This window comes from Mesoplodon densirostris, chromosome 1, assembly GCF_025265405.1.
Source record: "Mesoplodon densirostris isolate mMesDen1 chromosome 1, mMesDen1 primary haplotype, whole genome shotgun sequence".
In the NCBI taxonomy this organism is placed as follows: Eukaryota; Metazoa; Chordata; class Mammalia; order Artiodactyla; family Ziphiidae; genus Mesoplodon; species Mesoplodon densirostris.
Genome location: NC_082661.1, coordinates 118,804,807 through 118,821,134, shown reverse-complemented (window position 1 = coordinate 118,821,134; position 16,328 = coordinate 118,804,807). Strand labels below are relative to the sequence as shown.

At 43.2% G+C, this 16,328-nt stretch overlaps 1 protein-coding gene across 1 annotated transcript; it reads right to left on the bottom strand.

The window, feature by feature from the left end:
* Window positions 1-3,039: 3,039 nt before the first annotated feature.
* Window positions 3,040-4,325, bottom strand: LOC132484090 (protein SET). The gene has a single exon (XM_060090219.1). The coding sequence runs from the start codon at window positions 4,323-4,325 to the stop codon at window positions 3,447-3,449; it is 879 nt and encodes a 292-aa protein (XP_059946202.1). The 3' UTR covers window positions 3,040-3,446.
* Between the last annotated feature and the right edge of the window lie 12,003 nt (window positions 4,326-16,328).

Below are 16,328 nucleotides of genomic sequence, written 5' to 3'. Positions count from 1 at the left end.
AAAACAAATAAATGAAAGAGACTTATCTCATACAAGAAATTTTCTTAGAACACACATACACACAACTGTGACAGGATATATACATTCCCATCTTTAATGCTTTCTACATCTACAGCTCTAATCTATAAACATGAACACTCAACTAAAGTTCAAAATGATGAGCCTGTGATACTTCTAAAATCTCATTTTTTGTACCTACTAAATAAAGAAAAATAACCAAAAGAGATTTTGGCATAAGACTCGGCCCTTTATAGCCCTGGGCACTGTGACTTAAGGGCAGTTTGCTGCACACCTGCTTAGCCACTTTAAAGACACTGCATGCAGTTCAGAAAAGGCTCAGTCACTTGTGGCCACACGTGTGTAAAAGGAAACCTCACCTTGACGCACCAATCATTTTTACTGTTTCTTTTCTTTAAAAGACAGGACTTTATGAGCACCATCTGAAAGCAGCACACTGGTATCTCTCTGTACCCAGAGGAAACTCTAAAACACCGGAGGGCAAAGCAACTAGACTCTTTTTTCACACTGGAAACTTTTTCCCAAAATGACCCATTTCTACTAGTTTTGTTCATACTTCCTGAACCAGGACAAAGAGGCAGGGCCTCACACCCACATACCATTTACAGGCATTACTGTGGCCAGGTTTTTGTTTTTTTGTTTTTTTTTCTGCCTCCTTTCATTTCTGTTGAGAAGAAAGCCCAAATTCCAACTTCTATTGATGGCTTTCCTCCCAGGCCACACATTTGGCCAAGCCCTGAGTCCCAAGACCTCCCCAAAACATAGAGATGCCTGGGAATCTGAGACAGGTACCATGGGTTATTTTAGCAGTCGGGCCTTTTGTTTTCATTTGCCACTGTTACTTAATTCTTTAGACGTGAATTTCAGGTCCCTAGCTTGGTCTTTTTCCCACTGACATATTTACCCCAGTTCTCTCCTCTTCTCGGGCCTTGGCTCTTGACATCTCTGCGAGAATGGACAGCAACACGTGTTGTGATTCTGTCTCCCCCTCAGTGCCAGGCTTACTGATGTGGTGAGTGGAGCTCTGGGAAGTGGAGCCAGGGAGGCTGAGTCATCAGTCATCATCTCCTGTCGCCCTGAGTCTGACCAAAATGACAGAGGCTCCTCTCACCAAAGTGTCACTGGGAGACCACAGCAGAAAGGAGGTGGAGGACTTCTCCTGTTTGGTCTAACCACTTTAAGAAAGGACACTTTTTTGGCAGAACAGCCATGGAGATGTTAGGAGAGAAATCTCAATGCAGCTTGCATCCCCCTTTGTCCTTCGGGCCTCTGTTGGAATGTGATCCTTTCTAAACGGGTAAAGCACTTTGGAAAGCTCCTAAAGCTGAACATACACATACTCTGGGGCCCAGCATTTCCACTGAATAAGTATGTACATTGCATATACAGATATCCCCCATTTTAGAAAGTTTGTTTTACACCCCTTCACTTTAATCAAAGAGCTACATTAGTACCTGTTTTTGCTAACTGAAAGAAATCTGAAGAGGATTCTTGCTTTTGAAAAAAAAAAGGTGAAAAGTGAAAACAGTGTCCAGTGTTTGTTTTACAGGGAGCCATTCTAGAGGCAGTACTCACCTGAGTAACGAGAGTGGCCCCGCCAAGCTCCTTCCCTGGGAGCTACACTCAGCATCTCAGCATCAAGCCGCCATAGCTTTGAACTGTGTCTGTGAGCATCTGTGCTTTAGTGCCATTTATCCTGTGCATCCATTAGCAAGATGTGTCCTTAGGTAATTGTTTCTTCACTTCGCCATTTTGGCTTACAAAAGGTTTCATAAGAATGCTCTGCTTTCAGATAATAGGGGAAACCTGTATATAGGTTCATATTACATATTCACATTATATACCGTATATTCAACATATATTACATATGCATATAAGTAATATAAATCTATTCATGGGTTCACCAAAAGACATGTTCAAGAATGTTCATAGCAGGGCTTCCCTGGTGGCTCAGTGGCTGAGAGTCCGCCTGCCGATGCAGGGGACACGGGTTCGTGCCCCGGTCCAGGAAGATCCCACATGCCGCGGAGTGGCTAGGCCCATGAGCCGTGGCCACTGAGCCTGCGCGTCTGGAGCCTGTGCCCCACAACGGGAGAGGCCACAACAGTGAGAGGCCTGCGTACCGCAAAAAAAAAAAAAAAAAAAAGAATGTTCATAGCAGCACCATTTATAAGAGCTAAAAACAGAAACTACCTAAGTACCATCGACAGTATAAAGGATAAATAAGTTGTGGTATATTCATACAACAGAATGAGACTTTTCACACATAGCAATGAGAATATTCATACATTGCAACAAGAATAAAAGAACTGTAACTATACACAACAATATGGATGAATGCCACAAACATAATACTGAGCAAAAGAAAGCAGACAGAAGAAGAATAAATACTGCATGGTTTCATTTATATAAAGTTAAAAACTAGGTGAAATTAATCTGTATTCTTAGAAGTCAGGATAGAGCTTATCACTGGGGTTAGGACTGGAAGGGAGCATGGGGGGATCTTCTGTGGTGCCAGTCACTAGGTTTCTTTTTTTTTTTTTTTTTTTTGTGTGTACACATTTAGTTTTATTGTAACAAAGCAACTTGTACACTTTTAACGTTTAAAACTGAGCATCATCTTTCCTTTCCAGTGAAACAAAAAGAAAAATTTAAAAATAAACAGGAACAAAATTACAATAGAGAATGTCAATTGCAAATAAGACCCTACAGGTTCTGCTGATTCTCCCATCGAGTGGCAGGGCTCAAGTCATCATTAGGAGAGAATTTATTTTAAAAGTGTCGTCTTAAACTGCAAGGATGTCCGTTAAACATCACAATTAAACATGCCAAAGGAGAAGCCATGTTGTCAAAATGCCCACTTAACCCACCCAAACATCTCAAACCCACCCTTTGCTGACCTTCTATAACCCCATTTTTTTAAGTTTTTTTTTTCTTTTTTTAAACAAGAGAAAGTAGACAGATACATGTTGGTAAATGCTAACTGTCCATATTCACATAGAGACACAGTGTAATCTCTGAGCCCAATATACAGAGAAAGGAGGAAAAAAGCTAGAATTCTATGCACTACTACACAGGGGCCTAGCACCCTCCAGCTTCCAGCAGAGCTAAGGGAGCAGAAGGTTTTTCTTTTTTCCCACAGAGCATGGTGGTGTTGATTCCATAAAGTTTTTGTTGAGACAGGAAGGGATAAAAATGAATTTGGAACAGAAAGGGGTAGAGATTCTTTTCCCACTGAATTCTGCTCAAGGTATTTCCCCCCAAAATAAGTTGTGAGCCATGGTATAAAGGAGAAAAGACACCTCAAAAACAGGGCAACTGAGCACAGGAGGAGAAGGAGAAAAAAAAAAAAAAAAAAAAAGACTGCAACTTGCTCCCAGGGACTGGAGAAAATTAAAAAAGGAAGGTCGGAATCCATCAGTGTTCCATTAGTCGTCTTCTCCTTCATCTTCCTCTCCTTCCTCCCCCTCATCATCATCTTCATCTTCTTCACCTTCGTCCTCATCCCCTTCTTCATCAATATCTTCCAATCCTTCTTCTTCTTCATCATCATCATCATCTTCTTCTCCCTCCCCTTCCTCATCATCCATGTCCGGAACCAAGTAGTACTGTAATGGATTTGGCCAAATATCATCTTTGATGACCTCTCCTAACTCATCTGCACCTGCATCAGAATGATCAGTAAACCAGGTGAAGAAGCTTTCTGGTTCCTCATGCTGTCTCTTCCTGCTGGCTTTATTCTGAGTTTGACTTGAACGTTTTGTCAAATCCTTTCCGGATTTCCATTTGATTTCAGTGGACTTTGAAGATGGATCACCACTCTCATTCAGATGAAATTCTTTGGAGAGAACTTTATTTTCAAAGTAAGGGTTTTCATCAAAATAAAAATCTATTCTGTAACCTGATTTAATATCTTCAAATTCTGTCACTTCGACTCTTGTCAAATAATGCAGCGCCTCTTCATCCTCCTCCCCAAGCAGTGCAGACACTTGTGGATGGTTAACAAATGTTGTTACCCAAAAATTTGGGATCTTGGCGATCAATTCCGACCTCTTCTGAAAAAATGGTTGGCGGAGTTTGTTATATTTCTGTTCTACTTTCAAAATCTCCTCACTGGCTTGTTCATTAAGTCTGTCTATTTCATTTTGTACTTCATCAATATGTTCAATTGCTTCTTGCTGTTCTTTTTCTTCCTTTGGCAAGTTCGGAGACGCAGACGTTTCCTCTGGCCTGGAGGCAGGAGTCCGTCTCGGTTTCTTCGGTTTCTTTGCTTGAGGTGGAAGTGAAGACTGGTGTTTGGGGGCCATGCTGGGAGAAAAGCCAAGAATCCACCCAAGGGAAGAAGTTCAAACCAGGAGCTCTGAGAGCTCTGAGAACTCTAGGTTTCTTATCTAGGTGCTGCTTACCCTGATGTGTTCAGCTTGGGAGGAGTTACTCACTTTTCTCTTTGTATGTTATACTTCAATTAAAAGCTTTCTAAAAAGTCATTTTCTCATACATGCTACAACATGGATGAACACTGAAGACATTATGCTAAGTGAAATAAGCCAGATACAGAAGAACAAATATTGTGTTATTTGTCACTTATATGAGTTACCTAGAACAGGCGAATTCACAGAGATGGAAAGTAATAATAATGGTTACCAGGGGTTGAGGGAAGGGAGAAAGGGCGAGTTATTGCTTAACGGGTACAGGGTTTCAGTTTGTGATGATAAAAGCAGTTCTGGAAATGGACGGTGGTCATGGGTGTACAACAATGTGAATATACTTAATACCACTGAACTGTACATTTTTAAATGGTTAAATGGTGAATTTTATGTTATGTATATTTTACAATTAAAAAATGTTTTTCTCATTGCAGACTTTCCTGACCACCTCACATAAAGAACCACACTCTCAGTTACTCCTATTACAAAAATCATGTTATTTCCACCATATGCACCTGGACTATTTGCTACTTTCCTGTTCCCTATCTATTCTCAGTATCCTTATTATCAATGTATACTACAATGCAAGCTCCATAAGGGTAGGTATCTTGTCTGGTTACTAAACTCTATCTCCCAACTCCTAGACTAGTACTTAACATAGTTAAGTTCTCAATAAATGTTTGATGAGTCAACAGATCTTCTGGGTTATCCGAAGCAAGTTATGAAACACGTCTGCGAACCTTTCTTTCTTCATTCATTCATTCTCCAAGAATTTACTAATTATTTATATACATGTTCTGGGGGTTTCAAAGGTCAAATGAGGCAGCATGTTTTTACAGGAATGAAGCTAGCTCTTGCAAGTAGCAATGAAATTCCCAGTCTTTGGCTAGCTCTTGGGTACAGGGTAGATCAGAACGACACATAGGTTTCAACCCAATGTGGAAGATCAGATGGTTTAGTGTTAGCTGCTTCCGGTTTTGTTGAAAAGGATTCTGAGGCCCCGTTTGGACTCAGCATAGAAAGAAATGTCATTAAAAAAGGGGGGGGGGCTTCCCTGGTGGCGCAGTGGTTGAGAGTCCGCCTGCCAATGCAAGGGACACAGGTTCGTGCCCCGGTCCGGGAGGATCCCACACGCCGCGGAGCGGCTGGGCCCGTGAGCCAGGGCCGCTGAGCCTGCGCGTCCGGAGCCTGTGCTCCGCAACGGGAGAGGCCACAACAGTGAGAGGCCCGTGTACCGCAAAAAAAAAAAAAAAAAAGTGGTATCTACCATGAGATCTTAAAAGGGGAATAATAATGGCATTGGTATCATAGATTTTGTAATCCTTGGGTTTATCTCTTTTTAAGGGTGCTGTTGATGTGAATCCGGAATCAGATTAAACCTGAACAGATGACTTCTGAGTCTCCTCCAACCTAAGAGTCTGTAAGTCCATCAGTGAGTCAGATTTGGAGGGCATGGCTAGGGAGCACCTGAGCCACAGTCTTAAAGCCCTACACAGTATAGCATCCAAATCAGGTAGGGAAAAGGAGGTATGGGAGGGGCCAAGACCATGAGATCCAATGGTCATATCATATATTGCTCCATCTAGAAGCTGCCAACCTGTTAGAATAATGAAATGACCTACAGAAGTACTAACTCCTAGGTAATACTCTGCAAGGATGGGGTACCATCCTCCAGGATGCAGTGCACACACTGAATCAGAGACCTATTGATTCCACGTCCCCAATAGGAAGAATTCGTGGATCCAGGAACCAAGCAGGAGTGGCCCCACTTAACATCATTTGCAATGACCCATCAGGGGACTTTGTGCTTTCTGTCCAAACAACTCTGGGCTCTGCGGGATTACAGGTCCTGATTCCAAAAGGGGACATACCCTTGCAAAGAGACATAGCAAGGTTTCCATTGATCTGTAAGACACGGCTGCCTGGGAACTTTGGTCTCCTTATATTTAGGATCAGCAGGCAAGAACAGGAGTTACTGCCTTAACAGAAGTTATTGAGCTCGATCCATAGGAGGCAGGCCTGCTGTGACACAACTGGGACAGGGAGGAACATGTGTGGAACTCAGATGACCCACTGGGGTACCTCTGGTTTTTCCCTTGTCCAATCGTAACTGTAAATGGACAAGCGCAGCCACCTTGATCTGAGAAGACGAAGAGTATGATTCCTAGGAGTTCAGAGTCCTTAGAATTAGCACATGGGTCAAACCAATCGATAAGCCACTAAGGACAGAGAGGGGGTAGATGAGGGAGAGGGGAATTTAGAATGGCCACTGGAGGGGAACAGTGAACACCAGTTGGAACCCATAACTTCGCCATTAGGAGGAGAGGCTCATTGAAACCCTAGAGAAGCTGCTGCCATGCAGCACAAGGGGTGGACCACGACAGCCATGGAGGCTGACCACTCAGAACTCCTTTCAAGGAAGAACTTGCTGGCAGCCTCAGCTGTTCATGCTTTTGGGATCTGCCATTAACTTGCAGGCTGAAACCATTCTCTTCCAAGGCATCCCCCAGCCAATGACAGCACAGCAGGGACATAAGGGCCTGGCCATTTCTGCATATTCCTCTGAGAGCAATCTTTGCTCTAGAGCTCCGCATTGGGTTGGCTGAAGTTCTGTCATCTCTGCATCGCAGTCTGAGGCTCTCCTTCCCCAGTCCTGCTTCCTCCTCCTCTCCCCTTGCTGCCACCAGAGTTTACATCACAGTCTGAAGGTGATCCCACTTCTTTTATTACCTCCCAATAAACCTCTTGCATTCCCAACTTTGTGTCAAGGTCTGCTCACTCTAGGACTAACACAAACGATTTCAAGCATAAGCTCCAAATTTAACACCATGAGGGCCGACACTGCAAAGTACAAGTGCTCATTCGGAAACAACTTATTTATTACATCCACAACTCTACATGGTGGACTCCAGGGTGAGAGGCAGCAGGGATTTATTTAATGATCATTATGATTCTTTCAAGAAATGAAGGGCCAGCTAGAAATAAAATTATAATTAAAATCTACCAAATTGTTACCATGTACCAAAACTTCAAATGGAATTGCCCACTTGTTCTTCACAAGGCCTTATGAAGTTTGTAGTCTTTTTATTATTCCCTTTTGCAGAGAGCAAATGGAGATTAGTTTGATTGTCCAGTGACAATTAGTAAGTCGGAGAGTCAGAATTTGTACCTTAGGAAAGCCTAAGCTATTAACCACTACAACAATCCAGTTATCCAGAGTTGATTTATGTTGTTCACAACTGAAGAATCCTAACAGATACGAAAACTGGTTCCAGGGAGCAAGTTGTAGGGTAAAGACCATCAGGGAATTGTCACCCCTGGAAACAAATTTAACCCCCAGCCACACTTCTGAGCCAAACAGCCTCAACATAAATTAGTAAAAAGTTTGCTTTTTATTTTTTATTTTTTTGGTTGATAAAAATTAAGCAATTCTTGCAATGTTTTCAAAACATAAACTTCCTTTTGAAATGTCTGCTTTTGCATATGACCCCAGGGAAAAATGGGACCTGGTCCTAGTCCCTGGCCTGCTGACAGCAGATGTGAGGGGGAGTATCAGCTTCCTCCTGGAGAGAACTCTCAGGATGGCAAAAAACAGTTTCTATGGACAAAGAAGGTAGAGGGCTTCCTTATGCAGTGAAATTTCAATGGTGGGTTTTTAAGAGAGATTGAGTACTTGGAAATCTCTGATTCCTTTTCTAATTCTTATAACAATCTCAGCCCTGCAGCTACAAAAGTTAGGGATTCTGGTAGCATACTGGTCATAGAAAATTGAGGAATTTCAGTTTGTGACTCCCTGAAAATCAAACTCTGAGGTTAATTTTGTACACTGTAGGTTCAGTTTGAAATCTTGTCAAGTATCTTATGTGAAAATCTGGACATTTATCAGTGAAGAATCCACTTACCAGAGACTCTGTATTTGATACACCATCTGGAGTAACAATGTCATTCTAAGAGTGGCTGGTATACTGCATATTCATGTAAAGTGCCCTTGGACTGGAAATACCCCAAGAGCAGTTGTTGAAAAGCATAAATAAGTAGAATGTGTCTTGTTTACAGCCAATCCTATGAGGTTGAAAGGGCTTAGATATTTCTCATACTAGTGTGTGGATAATGTCAGGGAACCCATCCCAGCTGTGCCTCATTCACAAGGAAAGTATGCAGAATAGTTGAGGAACTTGGCAGGCATCCTCAGATCTGTAGATTCCTTAAGCCAGTGATATCAGAATGCATCAGCCAGTGGGTCTGTGGGACCAGGGAAGCCACACTACACTAATGTTAGTGTGGTTAGTTCCTAACAAGCCTTTCTAGACTGGCTCACTGTCACCTGCTAGGTAAATGATTTTTGAATGAATTATGGCTGTGAGCTTGATTGCCAACACGCAGACCAAGAGATTACCACCTCACATCCATTATAATAGTAACAGTGGTGGGATCATAATTATGTACTTTAGAAGTGGGGCAAGGAACACAGGAAGAAGTAACTCATTACTCCTGAGATTTCATGGTGGTTTTTCATCAGTTCACCTGAAGGCTACAAAGATCATAGAGATATGCATGACAGTGCTATTCTTGGGCCGTAGCCTTTGCTTACCTTCAGCCAATGTATCATTCATGGGTCACTTTTAGAAAAACAGAAACCAGTTTAGCTATTTTAAGCAGGAAGGCATTTAAGAACTGCAGAGAGGGCTTTCCTGGTGGCGCAGTGGTTGAGAGTCCGCCTGCCGATGCAGGAGACACGGGTTTGTGCCCTGGTCCGGGAGGATCCCACATGCCGCGGAGCGGCTGGGCCCGTGAGCCATGGCTGCTGAGCCTGCACATCCGGAGCCTGTGCTCCGCAATGGGAGAGGCCACAGCAGTGAGAGGCCCACGTACCGCAAAAAAAAAAAAAAAAGAACTACAGAGAATTGGGTGAGTATAAAACACTGAAAAACTCTAATTTGAAAAGATACATGCACCCCAATGTTCATAGCAGCATTATTTACAATAGCCAAGACATGGAAGCAACCTAAATGTCCATCGACAGATGAATGAATAAAGAAATGTGCTATATGTACACAATAGAATATTACTCAGCCATAAAAAAAATGAAATAATGCCATTTGCAGCAACATGGATAGACCTAGAGATTATCATACTAAGTGAAGTAAGTCAGACAGAGAAAGACAAATACCATATGACATCATTTATATGTGGAATCTTAAAAAATGATACAAATGAACTTATTTACAAAACAGAAATAGACTCACAGACAGCAAAAACAAACTTATGGTTACCAAAGGGGAAGCAAGGGGGAAGAATAAATTAGGAGTCTGGGATTAACAGACACACACTACTATATATAAAACCAATAAACATCAAGGACCTACTGTATAGCACAGGGAACTATATTCAATAACCTATAATGGAAAATAATCTGGGGGCTTCCCTGGTGGCACAGTGGTTAAGAATCCGCCTGCCAATGCAGGGGACACGGGCTCGAGTCCTGGTCCGGGAAGATCCCACATGCCGCGGAGCAACTAAGCCCGTGAGCCACAACTACTGAAGCCTGCGAGCCACATCTACTGAAGCCCACGTGCCTAGAGCCCGTGCTCCGCAACAAGAGAAGCCACTGCAATGAGAAGCCCGCACACTGCAACGAAGAGTAGCCCCCGCTTGCCACAACTACAGAAAGCAGCAACGAAGACCCAACACAGCCAAAAATAATAAATAAAATAAATAAATTTATTTTTTTAAAAAAAGAAAAGAGGGCTTCCCTGGTGGCGCAGTGGTTGAGAGTCCGCCTGCCGATGCGGGGGACGCAAGTTCGTGCCCCGGTCTGGGAGGATCCCACGTGCCGCGGAGCGGCTGGGCCCGTGAGCCATGGCCGTTGGGCCTGCGCGTCTGGAGCCTGTGCTCCGCAACGGGAGAGGCCACAGCAGTGAGAGGCCCACATACCGCAAAAAAAAAAAAAGAAAGAAAAAAAAAGAAAAGAATCTGAAAAAGAATATAAATACATACACATATATATACATATATGTACGTGTGTGTGTGTGTGTGTATATATATATATACATAAAACTGAATCACTTTGCTGTACACCAGAAACTAACACAACATTGTAAACCAACTATACTTCAATTTTAAGTAAATAAATAAACTGTATGATAAATCTCATGGAAGAGTATGGGGGTAAAGAGAACTGACCTAAGTAACTTTGAGAATGAGTAGAAACTGCAAGTCTAAAGACAAGTGTACATAAACAATTCTGAAACTACTACATGTATACAGGTATTAAATAAATAAATGAATGAAAGAAAAAAAAAAGGAAAAACCTGGAAGATCTGGAGAAGCAAATTTGAGGCAAGGCCTCCAGAAATGGCTCCCAGACAATAGAACTGTCTGCCAAGGAACCAGGTAAAATCAAGAAGATACGATCAGAAACTGCCCTGGAACTGTTAGCTACAAAAACTCACAGCCTAAACAGCAATCTGGGAATCACAATGCCCCACCGCTGCTGCTGTTGCTTTCAAAGTCACACTGCTACACTGGCATCAGCAAAAGCTGCATGCTCAGACCCCTCGCCATGACCCCCATGAAGCTAGTGATTGGACGTGGTCACGCTACTCCAGAAAGCCCAAGCCCTCCGCACCAGGCGTGCCTGCAGGAAACAGAAGCAGCAACAGTGCCTCTCCAGGTACATATCTGTCTTCCAAATGTCCCAAAAGCGCATCTGACTGGACAAACTTAAATCACATCTGGAATCTTAACTATAAGGGAATTGGGAGATAGAGTTTTTGGCGTTCCTTTGGCCCCATCCTAAAAGGAGGGAAAAGAGATGCTGAGCACTAATCCACTATGAACCCCAGCCAGCTCGCTGTGTCCCTTGAGGAAGAAGAGGGCAGTGGGCAGTGAAAGCCACAGGGAAAGGCATTTCCTGGCTTGAAATCAAAGTGGAACCAGAAGAGAGAAAAGCCTAGCCCAAGGGAGCATTCAGGCGGGTTTGATGTGGAGAATTCTTTCGGTCTTTTTGAAATCCCTATCAAATGCTGCCCTCTAATGTTTGTGGAATAAACTACTTTTGAGAAACGCTGAAACAGAACACATGTAGCTGCAGTTTTCCAGGGTGAACAGCTATGGATATCTGTATTTCATGGAAACTGGAATGGACACCAAAACTGCTTCCAAATGATGCGGCCAATTGACATTCAGATCAAGTTTTGCCAAGATATTATTGACTCAGACCTCTTGATATGGGTTATTTTTTTCTCCATAACAGAGTGGGGTAGTTTTAAGTATTCCTTGTGGTTCATGTAATAATCAGGAAAGCAGATGATCAATTAAATTATAAATCATTTATACAAATTATGAATCCGAGAGACTTCCAACAAAGTATTTAATTTATTGCCAGTATTAATTTGATTTTCTTTGTTTGTTATCTATCTTTACAAGGTCCCCCCCAACCATACCACCATCACAGTTGGTGATTAGGAAAAGAATGATATCACTGATGTTCAGAATTTTAATATGCCAAGAGGAATAAGTGTATGTCAGCAAAACAAAACAAAGTTCTTAACAGTCCTGGTGCAACTGAGAAATTAAGGCTACTACGTTTAAAATTATTAAATCCACAGCTATCAATTGCAATCCAAAACACCTGCCAGAATCATGGATTAAATAATAAAATCCATAGATTAGAAGCTGTCCCTTGGGCATACCAAGCATGTTTGTGCCTCGGTGCCCTTACCTTCTCCCTGCTTAGGACATGCTTTTTCCCAATAGTGCATCCATAGAAGTGTGGCTATTTTGTCTTCTTTGCGGTACACGGGCCTCTCACTGTTGTGGCCTCTCCCGTTGCGGAGCACAGGCTCCAGATGCGCAGGCTCAGCGGCCATGGCTCACGGGCCCAGCCGCTCTGAGGCATGTGGGATCTTCCCGGACCGAGGCACGAACCCGTGTCCCCTGCATCGGCAAGCGGACTCTCAACCACTGTGCCACCAGGGAAGCCCTATTTTGTCTTCTTTCCAAGCTGCTAAAGTGATAAGGTCCAGGGTCCATGCTCACAGGAAGTAAGTTGTAGTCATATCCTTCTCTTCCTTCTTATTTCCTCATGGCCATTTCACGGTACACTGGTACTACGGTTTGGGATCTTTGGATGGTGAAGTTGGGTGGGAATAGGCCTCCTCTTTATAGACAACTTCATGTGAGTTGTCTATATTGGGATTAGGGGCCAAAAGCACATTTACCAATTAAGTGTTACTCTGTTTTCCTTTGCTAACCTTCCTTGACTATATGCCTTTCTTGGTTATTCTTTGGTAGGATTAAATATTCATGTGTCTCTGGCCAAAATAATTTCTAGTAGCATTTCAATCCCCCTCTGACTTCTAACCATATACAGGATAGAGAAAACAAGGAGATTAACGAGAAAAGGCCATCATGGCTGGAATTGTAGCACTCTTTTCGGAGAAGTGTCTCCACCCCAAGACCACCATCCCTGAGAACCTCTAAATATTTTAGAACTCTTTCACAAACAATACGAAACTATCCAAGTTTGAGGCTAGAGCAGTACTAAAATACAACAAGCTGGAGATGTTGAGCAGAAACCACTTCGTATATTGCTTCACGCAGGTAAACCTTCAGTTCCCAGGTGCCAGAGCTGTCCCCACTCCCACTTCTCTCTTGGGTCCTCTGGCATGAAGGGAAAGGCATTTGCAAACAAGTCACTGCAGAGGTCGGAGTGTTCCCCCTTTGCATAGCCTGGGGGACGTGCATCACCACTCTTCCCACTCCACTGTTTGCTTTCCCACTGGGGAAGAAATGGACTCATCTTCAGGATGCAGGGATGAAAGGCTGCAGAAAACAACAAGCTTGAAGCTGTGTAGGGTCAGAGCTGTGTGTAATCAGTCATTAGGGGGCCCTGATCTGCTGATCTGCTTCAAAGCTTTGGAATTTGACTTAAGGGATGTCATCCTGCTGGGTTCACAGAAGAAATTCCCAGGGGCTAGAGGTGAGGTCTAGCCACAGAAGTGAGATCATAGGTGGAGTCACACTTAGACGTTTGTAGTGCTGTTGTTACGATAATCGCAACAATAATAAGTCAACCACAAGGATCCTCCCAAGATTGTCAAATCCCTCATGCTGGGTAGTTTAGTCATAGGACAGTCAAATAGTGTGCCTCTGAGAGCTAAAGAAATGTGGGTTAGAGAAACAATTTCAATGTTCACAGACAGCAGACAGATTAAACAAATTATGGTAATCCCTACAATAGAATAATACGCAGCCATTAAAAAATAATGTAGGACACACATATTCCTGGTGGGTATGTAATTGGTACTACCTCTATGGAGGGTAACTTGGCACCACAGATGGAAACTGCAAATGCATATACCTCTAACCCAGCATATTCCACTTGGAGGAATTTATCCTCCAGATATATTCAAAGAGGTGCAAAATGATATGTACATACATGCATGTACAAGATTATTTATGGCAGCATTTTTTGTAATGGCAAATATTTAGGAATCATCATTAGGGAACATATTTTAAAAATTATGGGGGACTTCCCTGGTAGTCCAGTGGTAAAGAATCCGGCTGCCAATGCAGGGGACGCAGGTTTGATCGCTGGTCGGGGAACTAGGTTCCCACATGCCGTGGGTCAGCTAAGCCCGTGCGCCACAACTACTGAGCTCACGGGCCTCAACAAGAGAGCCTGCATGCCGCAAACTACAGAGCCCATGTGCCCTGGAGCCTGTGCACCAAACTAGAGAAAGAAAACCTGCACACCACAACTGGAGAGAAGCCCGCGCACCGCAACAAGAGAGAAGCCAGAGCGCCGCAACGAAGACCTGACACAGCTAAAAAATCAAGAAAATAAATATTTTTAAAATAAATAAATAAATAAAAGTTATGGTGCAGCCATACACTGGAATACAGGGCAGTTTAAAAAAAAAAAAGTTCTCTATGTCCCAATACATTGCTAAATGCAAAACAATAGCAAAAAAAATAAAATAAAATAAAGCTGCAGAACAATATGTGTATTACACGACCATTTGAGGTTAATAAAGCAAGGAAGAGGGGGGAAGAGTATTTGCTGGAAGGAAGTATTTGTTGTCAGCCTCTGATGCCTTCACCTCACCCAGCTGGGTACTGAGTTAGTCCTGAACTGGGCAGCCTCATCTGAGGAAGAAGCATATCTATGTGCTCTAGTGAAGTAGATTTTAAATTTTAGTGGGCATAGGAATCATCTGAGGTACTTGCTGACAATGAAAATTTAAGGGATCTATCCTTTTTTTTTTTTTTTTGGCTGCACCACCGCGCGGCATGCGGGATCTTAGTTCCCTGATCAGGGATCAAACCCACACCCCCTGCAATGGAAGCACGGAGTTTTACCACTGGACCACCAGGGAAGTCCCAAGGGATTTATCCTTAGAGATTGTGACTCAGTAGGTCTGGGGTTGGACCCTGGAATTGGTAGGGATTTTTGTCTTTTAAATAGACTTTCTAGGCTTCCCTGGTGGCACAGTGGTTAAGAATCTGCCTGCCAATGCAGGGGACGAGGGTTCGATCCCTGATCCAGGAAGATCCCACATGCCGCGGAGCAGCTAAGCCCTTGCGTCACAACTACTGAGTCTGTGCTCTAGGGCCCACGAGCCACAACTACTGAAGCCCGCGCACCAATAGCCTGTGCTCCGCAACAAGAGAAGCCACCGCAATGAGAAGCCTGTGCACCGCAACCAAGAGGAGCCCCCGCTCGCCACAACTAGAGAAAGCCCGCGCGCAACAACCAAGACCCAACGCAGCCAAATAAATAAATAATAAATAAATAAATAAATAATAAATAGACTTTCTATTTAGAGCAGTTTTAGGTTCACAGAAGAATTGAGAGGAAGGTATGGCGGTTTTCCATATACTTCCTTCTCCAACTCATGCATAGCCTCCCCCATTATTAACATTCCCTGCTAGAGTGGTATTTTTGTTATAACTGATAAACAAACATTGACACATCAGTCATTATCACCCAAAATCTATAGTTTACATTACAGTTCAGTCTTGGTGTTGCACATTCTATAGGTCTGAACAAATGTATAATAATGTGTATCCACCATTATAGTATCATACAGAGCTGTTTCACTGCCCCAACAATCCTCTATGCTCTACCTTTTTATCCCTCCTAACCCCTGGAAACTGATCTTTTTTTTTTTTTGCGGTACGCGGGCCTCTCACTGTTGTGGCCTCTCCTGTTGCGGAGCACAGGCTCCGGACGCGCAGGCTCAGCGGGCCCAGCCGCTCCGTGGCATGTGGGATCTTCCCGGACCAGGGCACGAACCCGTGTCCCCTGCATCGGCAGGCGGACTCTCAACCACTGCGCCACCAGGGAAGCCCTGGAAACTGATCTTTTAACTTGTCTCCATAGTTTTCCCTTTTCCAGAATGTCATGTAGTTGGAATCATACAGTATGTAGCCTTTTCAGATTCTAGTAGTTACGTAGTGATATCTCATTGTTTTATTTTGCATCTCCCTGAAGACATATAATGAGGAGCATCTTTTCACGGGCTTATTTACCATGTGTGTATCTTCTTTGGTGTGGTATCTGTTAAGGTCTTTGGCCCACTAGCATTTTTTTTTTAACAAGCACAAAAGGTGATTCTGATGCAGCAGATCCTTGGTCCAGTCTCTGAGAAACTGTGCTATAGTAACCAGAGAACCAGCATCTGGGATGAACTAAAGTCTTCTCACTGTGCTGAATCGATGAGGATCTATGAGAAGGAACACAGCCAACCCATTTACCCTCAAGCTCAAGCTGAAAAGAGCCCTAAAATTTGGCTATTGTTCTCTGACAAATTTGTTCACAGAAACAAGCCCTTCCACAAATATTCGTATTTTGGTCCTTTTGAGCTTGAGGCTATC